At 33.7% G+C, this 12,782-nt stretch overlaps 1 protein-coding gene across 1 annotated transcript; it reads left to right on the forward strand.

The window, feature by feature from the left end:
- The first annotated feature begins 10,064 nt into the window (after positions 1-10,064).
- Positions 10,065-11,923, forward strand: LOC119066794 (filamin-A-like). The gene is made up of 4 exons (XM_037169457.1): positions 10,065-10,282; positions 10,363-10,695; positions 10,761-10,904; positions 11,707-11,923. Exons 1-4 carry the CDS (start codon positions 10,222-10,224, stop codon positions 11,733-11,735), a joined length of 567 nt encoding a protein of 188 aa, XP_037025352.1. The 5' UTR covers positions 10,065-10,221; the 3' UTR covers positions 11,736-11,923.
- The last annotated feature ends 859 nt before the right edge of the window (positions 11,924-12,782 follow it).

Raw genomic sequence — 12,782 nt, forward strand, 5'->3', positions numbered from 1 at the left:
GGTATACGATGAAAGTGGCCATTTTTTTTATTCAAATTCACCTATTCCACAATTTGTCTCTACTTTCTACATTCATTTTTCATTTAAAATTGTTGGCCACTTGTTTGGAAGCGAAGCAAATTTACACATTTGCTGCGAAGCGAAATTTTAGCCTTAGCAGCTCTTTCGTGACATTGAATTTAGTTATTCAGTCACATGTTATTGGGCAATAATGATTAAATATGTCTAGCATCTTGTTAAAATGATTTCTTAGTGTTGTGTTTGATACAAAATCTTTTACTTCATTTGTTTAAACATACATTTTGTTATGATAAGAAAATACTTTATTTAACCTGCACAATTATTGAATCTACTACTTGTTTTTATCAGATTTAAAGAAAATCTTTTACTTCATCAGATTTTATTGGAAATCATAGTTTGAGAATCTTTAACTTTAAAGTCGGTTTGTTATCAATGGGGTACTGAGCAAATAAATACTATAGAATAGATCGATCCCAGTGCCTTTCCTTCCATATGGACAAATAGACAATTGCTCTTAGCGCTCAAAAAAGTTTGGGAGACTACATTGAAAGTTTTTTGAGTCATCTGGAACTTATATGTTCGCCCCCCATTTACATTAAAAAATTGCCCTTGGCGCCAAAAAGTTAAAGATGGCACTGGATGTGTGTAAAATTATACCAATCGAATTTAAAATAACATAATTGCATTTTCAATTGAACACTTATCAAATGACCATGTAATAGGTAATGAATACAATTCATTTTAGTAAATTAACACAAAAAATTGTGTGTCAATTGTATTTCTTTAATTTGAAATCAAAAAATTATTATTTACAGCCGGGATATCATTTCGTTGAATTAGTTCGATGTATACAACCCATAGAATTATCATCATTAATGAACATCGATGAAGAGTTGGTAAATGAAACTCTGTGTGTTGCCGTGACTCGTACAGCTCTCAACGGCATTTTGCTCTGTTAATCTGGAACGATTTAAACTTTCGAGCTTTTTAATTCCTTAACAACATGAGCTGACATTACGTGTACTCGTTCACACCTCAGCCTGAAATAAGATATTTTAACCTGTCCTGAATTGACCTGAAATCTGAATGTAGTAATAAGGTGTGATTGTCAGGTCAGGGTTTTGATAACTTCAGGTAGCTTGAAATTTAACATGGAAGGTCTAATTATAGTATCGATATAGTAGTTGAGAGAACTGAAGATGACTCATATGTCCAGCGTAATCCTACAGTCTCGAACTGTCCAGCGTAACCCCACAGTCTCGAACTGTTAACCCGCCTGATTGAGTAAATTTAACTTCGTAAATTGGTTTTCAATACCACTTTAAAGCTTTTGATAGCTTTTGTGCTTAAAACAAATACACAATCGATGCATCCGAGAACAATAAGCGAATAATTTCTATTATTTTCCGAAATGATCTGTCTAGCATATAATACAAATATGTATGCATGTATAGCAGCTATTGCCACCATATTACGTGCCCTGTGGTGCACATAAAATACAATGAGTTTTGTGTTTTTCGGTTTTAAATCTAATGAATTGGCTATTGGCATGGCGGATGAAGTGCGTAATTAAGTCTATGTGGTTGGCTGGTTTATCATTGTAATTTGAAATAATAATTTACTCACAAATTGAATCAAAGTAAATATTGTTCAATTTGGTGAATTATCCAGTAGAATTATCGCAAGCGTTTAATTTTCGATTTGATTTATGTCGGGAGCTTTTTTTTCTCCGGCTCTTCCCCCAAATTTATTGTTGCTTCACTGGCCGGGAAGTTCGTTTGTTCTATATTACAGTTAATTGATATCGATGTTTCAAAATGGTTCTAGTTTATCTTTGGTGCAATTACTCTTCGTCAAGGATTGCCGTCAAACCATTTAAATTTCATTTGGAAAACCATTTAAAAAAGATAACAAATAAGAGAACTTACAGCCCAAAGAAAACTTTGCTCATTTTAGCCATATCATTCAATTCCTTCTTCCTGCAAATTATACGTATATATACGTCATGTTTGACAAGCCAAAAAAAATATTAATTTTCCTTATCTTAATATTTTCTTCGTTTTTACCGAAAAGAAAAATCTCTTAAAATTTTCCACTTCATCTGTAGAAGAAGTTGTAAAAAAAAGTTTTTTTTTCTACCATTTTTTTCATCAGTTTCAAATCCAGTTGCTTGTAAGACATATAAAGAGACGACCGAAAATATATAAAGAAAGTTGAAGCCCGTTGTTGGTTTTTTTCTTTTTACAATTTTTCTTTTTTTTTGTGTTAGAAAGAAAATAAAGCGACGATGAACGACGGTGGTGGAACAAAGTTTCTTTTCTTTTACTGGCCCATTTAAACAAGAAGCCACTTTTTGGTTTTAAAAAAGTTTGTTTTTTTATTGCTATCTCTGGGGAAGAATTTTTACGGTTTGTTTATTATTATTGAGGGGTGGCTTGTATTCACTCTGTGCTAATGAAGTCATCAGCGTTTCCAAAGTTTTTTTTTATTGGAATGCCTTTTGGTACGTACAGTCCAAGCGTTCGTTCTTATATATCAAATGTATTCGAAGCACCTGATTGAACTGCAAGAATGTTATATAAGAAGTTATGATCTACGATCTTGGACACCAATGAGGTAAGGCTAAACGATGTCGCAGGCAGGATTATTTAATTATTTGCAATAAATGATTTACAGGAAAAACAATCAAATTTAAGCCGAAATTTGCTTCAGTTGGTTCACTCATACGAACAAAACTGGCTATGGGTGTTTATTTGGATTTCACAATATACGCGTGTGGTAGCAGTAGAACCGTATAAACATGCATAGTCAGTTTTGTGAACAATTGTGAATTGTGAATCAGCCGAAGCACATTTTGGCTGGATGATGGCCATTTCCGCTATGAAGATTTTCCAATTCATTTCGTTTATGGGCGAGCAATAATGAGACCAAATATTAGATTTCAATTTTTGAAAACTCCAGCGTGGTTAGGCACAATAGGTGAGGGATGGAGGGAGATTTCATTTTTTGCTCTTATTTGCTCTCTTCTACGAATTTTCGTAGTCAGAATGGATCAGAAAATGTTTCTGCTACAGTAGAAAATCGGCTACCGACACTGATTTTACAAAACAATCGGTAACCCATACGAGGACAAAAATAAAGTACATCCGCAATTCACTGTTGTCCTACATAAGTCAGAAAATTGGTTACCAACATTCATTGTTTGTCAGAAAACTCTTGACCCCAATCGTGTCTATTATCTGTCATCGACAGCAACAGTTATTTTATGTAGTAAAATTTATGTTAAAACGAATAAAGTAACAGATCTGCTGTCAAAAACACTAAGCGTTACTTTAAACAAAAGTAGTTACAGATTTAATCGATAGAGTTTGCCGTTTCTAAAAGTGTAAACAAATTCTTTGTCCTCGTCCACAGAGGTATTCAATCTGTCGAAGGTACAAAACTTAATTTAACCTGGAAAATTAACTAATTCCAGTGGTGGCGTTATCTATTTTCATGCAATCTGCCGATCAATCTATGCCCTTGTAGCATTTATGTTTTAATTGCATGTTAGGTAACACCACCCGTGGAATAGTATATTTTCCAGGTTAAATAAAGTTTTGTATCTTCGGCAGATTGAATTGAAAGGGGCCTTGTCCTCGTCTTATTCAACCCTCCACGTGCAGCAGATGCAATAACATTCGGTACATTATTGGAAGATACTTCCTCATAACCAGGAAGTTACGTTGTAAGTGACATCAAAAATTCTGTTTTTTTTTAGAGGAAATGTTGAATATTTTACACACAAAAAGCTTCTGCGATTTTACTCAAATCTTTGAGATGAGAATCTTGCTAGTATATGTTACTACCGACTTTACAACTAGTAATGCAGTGTTAAAAATTAAAAAAAAAAAACTTGCCTATATCCTTACTCACTCCACTCTATAATTATGAAATTCATCAGATTTTCCTTAAACTAAATAATTTACTGCAACATTGTCATAAATTTTGATTCCATGTTGCGAATGCCGTTCTATTGAACTCATCCCATACGAAGTGAATTTCATTCACACAGTCAAGAACAATATAACAGAGGCAATTCCGTATCATAAAGCTTTTAATTAATATGCGAACATGACGTACATCCGCGATCAAAAACATTATTCACATGCACAAGCTTTACATGTATCAAATTTTGCATTTGATATGTTCCAGTGAATTGATGTATTACAAAGTTAAGTTAATTGAGCTTCGTGTGTAGTCATATCAAGACCGATGTGCGATTTAAAAGGTACGGTATAAGGTTTCATGTCGGAAACATTTTCTTTGCTCCGAAAAATGAGTTGTTACGAAAATGCTTCAAAAGAATGAAAATGAGATTTCCGAGAAAAATTGAATTGGGTTTCGGTACATTATTGGAAGATACTTCCTCATAACCAGGAAGTTACGTTGTAAGTGACATCAAAAATTCTGTTTTTTTTTTAGAGGAAATGTTGAATATTTTACACACAAAAAGCTTCTTGGATTTTACTCAAATCTTTGAGATGAGAGACTTGCTAGTATATGTTACTACCGACTTTACAACTAGTAATGCAGGGTTAAAAATTAAAAAAAAAACTTGCCTATATCCTTGGTCGATCATCCCCCCAAGTTTTCATCCACAACACAAACATATTTAGACGAATACAATACAAATAACTTCAGAATTTGTAGGCTATTTGACGTCTGACATACGGATACAATACTAAGCCCAGCGCTATGTTAAATTTCACTGACGTCAACTGTATGGGTATGGGTAATATGTACAAGGACCACCATATGAGATTCTCTTTCCTTCAGTCAAATATTTAAGTTCTCAATTTTACAGACATCAATTTACTTTTTGAATTTTTCTTCGATTTATTTGTATCGAAAACAACCGAAATGTGTGCATGAGCTGTTTCGTAACATATAGATTTTGATTAGATATGAAACCCACCCTTCAACAATGAAACTTGAAAATAGAAAAATAAATTTTTATCCACACACATGTTACATCAAATCATTCACATGAGATGGCGACTACTTACATTGAGTAGATATATTTGAACATCTCGAGCTTAATGCTATAAAGTACTACCCAGAATTCCTTGATGGGTATAACTACGTAAACTAAATGAACCGTACTGACTTTGTTCTTCATTGGGCTGGAAATAATTTTGCTTCTTTTCGGTTAACATGGTCACATCAGTTTTGGCTAACAGAAAACCATATTAGAAGCGGAAATATTTGACTCACATTTTAGATTTAAAAGAATCATGAACGTACACAGCAATCCGGTGTATACTTTCGTTGGTGCTGATAGCAGTGTCAGTCAGATTACATGTCGCATTGCAAGAACGTTTGACTAGTTTGGGGTCTTTGATAAGTGACTTAATATGACAATTTGTGATAATCTCCTTTTTCAATACAAATATAGAGGTTATCCCGAGGGTTATCCCTTAGAAATGGCTATTTACAATGAATGCAAAAATAAGCAATGACCTGTGGCTAAGGGTTCTCTTATTTAGCGTTATGTATGATGAAAGTATAAGAGCGATAGATGTTGTTTCAAATACTAGTAGATACATTAACAAAATGAAGTAACAGATTTTATGATTTTGCTGCTAAAAGTTTCAGCAATAAATCACAATCTCTTTTGTCATGTTCTACAATTTTACAAAAAAAGCCATTCAAACACAACTCTTTGTGACGAACATTTCTGTTGAATTCGCTTTCGACTAAAATATGTCCAGTCCATTGTAAGCCAGTTCTCAGTGTTATACGTTTGACTCAAACGGGTTGAGTGTGGTAAAATTAATAAATTTCAAAGTTCATGTCCATAAACCTAAATTCAAAAATAATCTTTCCAAAGGTTAAGCTTTTATTTACGATTTATTTGACCGATTATTGTAGCAAAAACTGGTATATTTATTCAGCGCCCCGATAAGCCCACGATTCAATTCATCTCCATCCCACACACAATTACAAAATTATGATATCATTTCACATTTTTATCACCTCGCGATTTTCAATAAATTTCCATTTTATATGCTAAAAATAATAAACCAAAAAAGGAAACATTTTTCAACCTTTTCGAGCCAATCGTACATATGATGTGTGTATAAAAAGAGGTGATGGATTTCATTTATAGATTTGATATTTTAATGTAATACCAAAGGCCAAGACATGGTGAATAAACCATAAAAAAATATAAACCGGAAAATATCAATCGCGTTCCAAACTAATATCATCTTTATATGGCTCCGTGATAGAACCTACAAATAGGTCAAAGAAATAAAACGTATACACCTCTCGGGGGTATTGGAAATTTTTATAGATTTTTATTGATACACATGAAGATCGGAACCAGACTCATATAAACCATGAAACCTTCGACCTATCACATCAATTTTGGATTATAAGCGTGTTGGCTGGATGTATGGAATCGGTTGTTGACTAATTTGCATATTCTTTCTTTGTCTTGTTTTTTCATTAATTATTGTCGGGTTTTAGATGTTTGAATAATTGTAAGTGCAATGGTTTGATATAAGTGTAAGATCACTATTTTCGATAAGAACTTTAGTTTCCTAAGAAAATTATTGGCTCTACCATCTGCAGTGTCATCAAAATTTATGGACACGTGTTTGCCAATACCCTCTCTAGCAACCAAACTACTTTGATTAAGGTGGTAAAAGAAGCAAGTGGCCTTTGGAATTTACATGTAAATTATAGCGTAGTCAGTCAAAATGTAGAATAGTGTTTGTAAAATACAAAGAAATAAGGTGTGAATTTGACACAGGGAGCTGAGAGTTTGTTTGCTAGAGAGAGTATTGGTGTTTACCCATAATACGTCAATTGACATTAGTCAATTTCGAATCGACGGATTTTGGTCAAACAAACCAAGGTTCTGAAAGAACAGGTTAAGACACATCTGAGTTGATCACGAAGGCGGTGACACACAAATTTTGACAAATAGATGCTATTATTATTGAACAAACTCAATACAGATTGTTTGAAATGTCAACCTGATAACAACTTTTTTTTTTCTTCAAGTTGACATTTCAAACAATCTGTAATGAGTATGTTCAATAAATAGCATCTATTTGTCAAAATTTGTGTGTCAGCCGCCCTCGTGGGTGTCTTAACCTGTTCTTTCAGAACCTTGAAACAAACTGCCAGTGTATAGTGCGCGATCTCAGGTCTCCGGTAAAGTAATTAGTTTTTCAGTCGGATGATGATAGGACATGTTATTAATTTGAAAAATCTTTAGCTTTAAACATTTTACAGATAACGACTTAACGACAAGCTCAGACTAATATGGTCTTCTTATGATTCCCGTATAGCAATAAGATGAATTGAAAAAACCAAAAAAAGTATTTGAAATGAATCTGTTGAAAAAACTAGAACAAATGAAGTATTAGATTAAATAGGAAAACTTCTGACTATGCTTGCTCTCTATGAAATATTAAATCAAATTTATCGGCAAATGAAAATCAATTGAGGACAATCTTCTACCCTTTTCCTTTTAATTTACGTTTAGGTCAAACAGTTTCTCAAAAATGTTTTTTGTTCAGGATTCTGAATTATTGAGTTGCATTCAACAATTCAAAAGAGCTACTCAATATAGAATAGCAATTGTCTTAAATATTAAATTTTATTTTCATTAAATATTACTAACACTCAATCATCCGCTGATCAAATAAGTGCTGGAATTGTCCCAGATACTTTTACGATTCAAATCTAATTTTGAAACGATCAATTTTTTGCTACACCCGATGCAGCATCAACGAACTCAGATGTCGGTCACATATTTAGAACATGTCGTGCTCAATTTCTTACGCCGACACTCTTTCAGTCTTTTAGTTCATTTTGCATGAGTCTTACAATATTAAATTGTCACCATTTTAATTATAATACATGCCATCGAATCACTGCTTGTTGCACCAAAATTATATAAGTCAAGGAAAATCATATCAAAAGAAAAGTGTGTGAAAATAATGCTGAGTGTAGCCCGCTCCACACATAAAAATATACCATACATACACGCATATATATGCAACATGAGCTATGTAGTATCAAACGGACATACAAAAATAGAAATTACCAGACACCCTGAAGCATAAAATTAATTTCGAAAATATTGGTTTTCATGTTTAAGTTTTGGATAAACAAATTAATTAAAATGTTTTTCTTGAATTAATTATTTCTCACGGACATATAGCAGACCTGCTATAAAAACATTCAATCGAATGAAGACGAACACACGGCTAGAAACGATATTTTCATATTTTTTTTTTGCTAACTCCACGATATGAGTATGTTTTGTCATTCCATTCATATTTTTTCCATATCATGTCCACTGACCAACGCAACATCATAATGTAAAAGTTAACATTCAAATAAATCAAAGTGCCTCAGGCGTCACTTCAGTTCTTACACGTAATTTTTACTAATGGCCAATGAAGATGTCGACATTATTTTGGCACATTTTTTTCTGTGACTTTATCAGACTTTTCACGGTCTCAAAAAATGTCCTCAACTTCTCCTTACACAAACATTTTTGATAAATAAGTGACAAGACAATGTTTCAGAAAACACTCCAACGTGTTGGGTGACGCATGTCCCTCGAGAGGCGACTTAATGACATTGGATTGAATGGACTAAATTTACTAAGTGAAGATGCATCGCCGTCTCTCTTATTATTATTATTATCCATTTATTTCAAGAAAAAAATATAAAGGTCACAGTTTCCTTTCTCTAATTATTACATAAAAAAAACATTAAAGCAAACGTTAACAAAAAGAATAAGTCAAAAAAGGAAAAATTAGCCTGCGTAGCTTCAATTCGCAATTTTAACGATTCAAAGAAGCTACGATATGTACGATATGTACGATATGTATGCTTATGTTTGCTACAGGTATTGCAAGCCACGACAAAGTTAAATACTGTGTAAATGTGAGTTGTTAGCGGAATTCTGATATCGAAATGTCTATTAAAACATTGAAGTAGTAGATTGTGCGTGAATCTGTCGAAAATTCTTCAAGAAAGAAGGGACAGTAAAAGATGGAGTGCTTCAGTACGACTAGAATTTAAGTTGCACTTTTTACAACTTTATGTGATTTAAAAGATGAAATGGATCATAGACCTTCCTACTTCCTAGTCATAAGAAATTGGTGCCAAAAAGACTGTTATTCCCGATAGTCCAACATTTTTTGGGATTTCCACTTTGAGCTGTCATGGTCGCGCTAGAATGGCATATTGTTCGTTTCGCAACACAATTCAAGGTTTCCTTTCCAAAACATCGAATTACGTTGCGAAACGAACAATATACCAATCTGGCACGACTATGAACGGTCAACTTAAAAACAGCCAAATAGCCAGAAATTGTTCTTTGAAATGTACTGGCCATTTCGAAATGGAAAGGCGTCATAGAATTGTTCAGTACAATCAAGTACTAAGCTACAAGAAAATAGATAACTTGGCAATTTCATTGACGGCAAGAATATCAAAAGTTTTATTTTCTGATCTAATACTCCATTTGATTTAAGTGTTTTCAAGAGATTGTTTTCGAATCTCTCACTTCACATTTTGAACGTACTTTTTGCTATAAGGACCTCGTTAGTCAGAGCTTATCGTTTATTTCAGAATCGTTATCGATAACAGATTGTCGTTAACTGTTGCTTGTTACCACGTCCATCTATTTATTGACCCTAACTTGAATTTACAAACATTTTGGAGACTCATTATATCAGTGTATGCCGTGTATGCATACGACTTGTTAGACCCAACGACTGGAATTTACTTTATGTGTTCGAAACTACTTGCGTCACACAGCCGCTTAGCCGAATTTATGTAAAATTAATTTTTCAACAAAAATATCCAAATTCTAGAAAACTTATTGGATACCGAGGAGAAAAGAGTAAATATTTATTTAATTTAGCATAACAAAACCCACAACTGCAAACAAAATCTGCCAAAAACGTTTATTTTTAAACTAAAATTTTCGTCAAGTGTAGAAAGAAAATGTAAACAGCTGCGATCTGTGCGAAATGAAAACTACACAGACTCGTCTAGTCGATGATAGAACTGCACAGTAGATGATTGTTTCACAAATTGAAGAGACATTCTTCAGCACATAACGGAAATTAAGCGAATACACACAAATTTTCACTCAAAAATCACCCAGAAATCGTTCTAGACATGGCTGATATTGCCAAAGCTATTCAATGTCAGGGAACCAATTTGAATAACGGTTTCGCAGGTAAAATTGATTATAACCAATTTTTGTGGAAAAATTTATCGAATAAACGAGTTTTTCTGTTCTTTATATCGTGAGTGTAGAAGGTCCAAACAAATTCGTCATTCTAACAACACCCAAGCATGATGTTAAAAAGCTTCAAATCGGATTCGAGGGCCCCAGTCAGCCGGAAACGAAATTGGTGACGAAAGCCAACAAGAATGTTGATGTTACATTTACCACTCCAGTTGGTGGCAACTATAAGATTCATGTTATGTACGACGAGCACTATGTCAGCGGTTCACCGTACAATTGCAAGTTGGTTGGTGATGTGAAACCGAGTGTTGATAAAATCAAAGTGTCCGGTGCAGTTAAAGAAGCAAAGAAAGACGAAGAAAATGTAATTCTTATCGATGGAAAAGATGTCGGCATTAGTGGTATGAACATTTTAGCTTTCAGTAAGCTGTCTTTGTGTGGTGATTCAATTATTAAATGTTTGCAGCTTTTACGGCCAAAATGGAAGGTCCTTCCAAAGCAGATTTAGCGTTCAATGATAATGACGATGGAACGGTGTCGGCAACGTTCAAGCCCACAGAGCCGGGAACCTATAAACTTATTTTGAAGTTTACACACTTCAATTTGCCAGGTAAACAAGACATAGCACATTGCTTCTTGCTGTGAATATAAATGAATGTTACGGTACACACTTAACGCGTAATTGGAACATTTTTTATGTTTTCATTTGTACTTGCGTGAACGACTTCCTATCCATTTTTGGGTGAGGAAAATTTCTTGCCAACCGTTAGGCATTTTTGTTAATGATGAACGGGTCAAGAGATCATGAAAACTTAAGAGTTTCTACAGACATCTGTTATCGGTATCAACAGCAAAAATAATCGATAAACCGTGCTAATGTGGTCTTATATGCAGCAGTTCCTATAACTCAAGAAGTGAAAGATTTTTGTGTCATATGTTGAAAATCTACGCATTCAAATCAAAAAAGACTCGACCATTGTACTTGCGATAATGTTGTCTGTTGAAAATTAAAGACATAAAACAGTCTGATAACGAGAATCAAGTGAAAAGATTTCCAGCGGCGTATGTCTTCCATGTAGGATTACGATGTTTTGTAATCTAATCAGGTCCTATTTTAAGGAAATTTAATTCTTAAAATTTCTATAAAAGTTCTTAGAAGTCAGTTGGCTGGCTCGATGACATCAAAAACAACTTAGCGATCTTATGAGTAAATATAGCGAAAATTGCTTGAATTTTTGGGAATTTAATTCCTATAAAATAGGCCCTGGTTGAAACGGAAGTATCGTTTAAAATTAAAACCTTAAAATTTTGACCGTGTGAAAATCGCACTGTACCATACCGAGAACCAACATTAATTTGTTGGTCTTCACAAACGATCAAATTTTTACGCAGAATATCTTTTTTAATTGCAGGAAGTCCGTTTTCCATCACAGTTGCTTAAGTGTCTACTCTACAGTATTTTCATTGGCGATTAAAAACCATTAATATCTTAAATAAAATTACGGACAACCGCAGCATTAAAAATTTGTTTTAAAATAAAATTTATTTTCTTTGTGGAACGATGTATGTATACCAGTTGTGACCAGTTGATTTTACAAAAATAAATAAAAGTGAAATTTTTTTGAATAATCGAAATAACACATCAGAAACGAATTAAATCGCTCAACAGACCGACTGACAGTGCGCGACCTTTTTAGTATCTCAACACTTCACATATCATTGGACGTTTTAGATGTGATGTCGTGATTGACGTTGTGTTAGTTTTTGGGGGAAAAAATGTTTAAATTCCATACGATTTTCTTGACTAATCATGCGACAACTGTACGATATACACTCGTGCTCTACAGCTCTACTTGACTACTGGTTTCTAATTAAAGTTGTGCGGACACGGAAATTTTCCGCGTTATATTTTGTGAAGTAACCGATGAAAGGACTGAGGTTGATTAATGAAAACATAAATTAGTCAAACTATCCAATCCACATGGCATGATTTAGCATAATCCATTCAGACTAGACATAGTGTTCAATTTCACCTACTCGAGGTCATCTGGTCATCAGCTCTGAGTAACGCAACACCTACACGGCTGACTAGCCAACATAAATAAAATCGTCAGAATTATATTCGGAGATTCATTACCAATGGTTTTCAGATTATACAAAAAGTATCGTTCTGCGTCTCATAAAAAAAGTTAATTTTTTCGAGAAATTAGTTTTAAAAAAAAATGAAAAAGCCATTTCACCTGTCTGCTTCTGGCACGGTGCCCGCGATTTTTATTAGTTGGATCACACATCTATTTGTATTGCAATCGAGATGCTTCGAGATTTTTACTTCTTTTTTTTGCGTCTGCAAATTAAACTCTCTCATTAAATCAGAAAGCAATGAACCATCCACTAAATCAAGGACCACAAATTAGATGTGGAAAGCGATAAATATTTAATTTCTCAATTCGTCTGTTTATTTTGCGGTAATTTTCTTTTGCTCGAAAAT

Source organism: Bradysia coprophila, chromosome IV (assembly GCF_014529535.1).
Source record: "Bradysia coprophila strain Holo2 chromosome IV, BU_Bcop_v1, whole genome shotgun sequence".
In the NCBI taxonomy this organism is placed as follows: Eukaryota; Metazoa; Arthropoda; class Insecta; order Diptera; family Sciaridae; genus Bradysia; species Bradysia coprophila.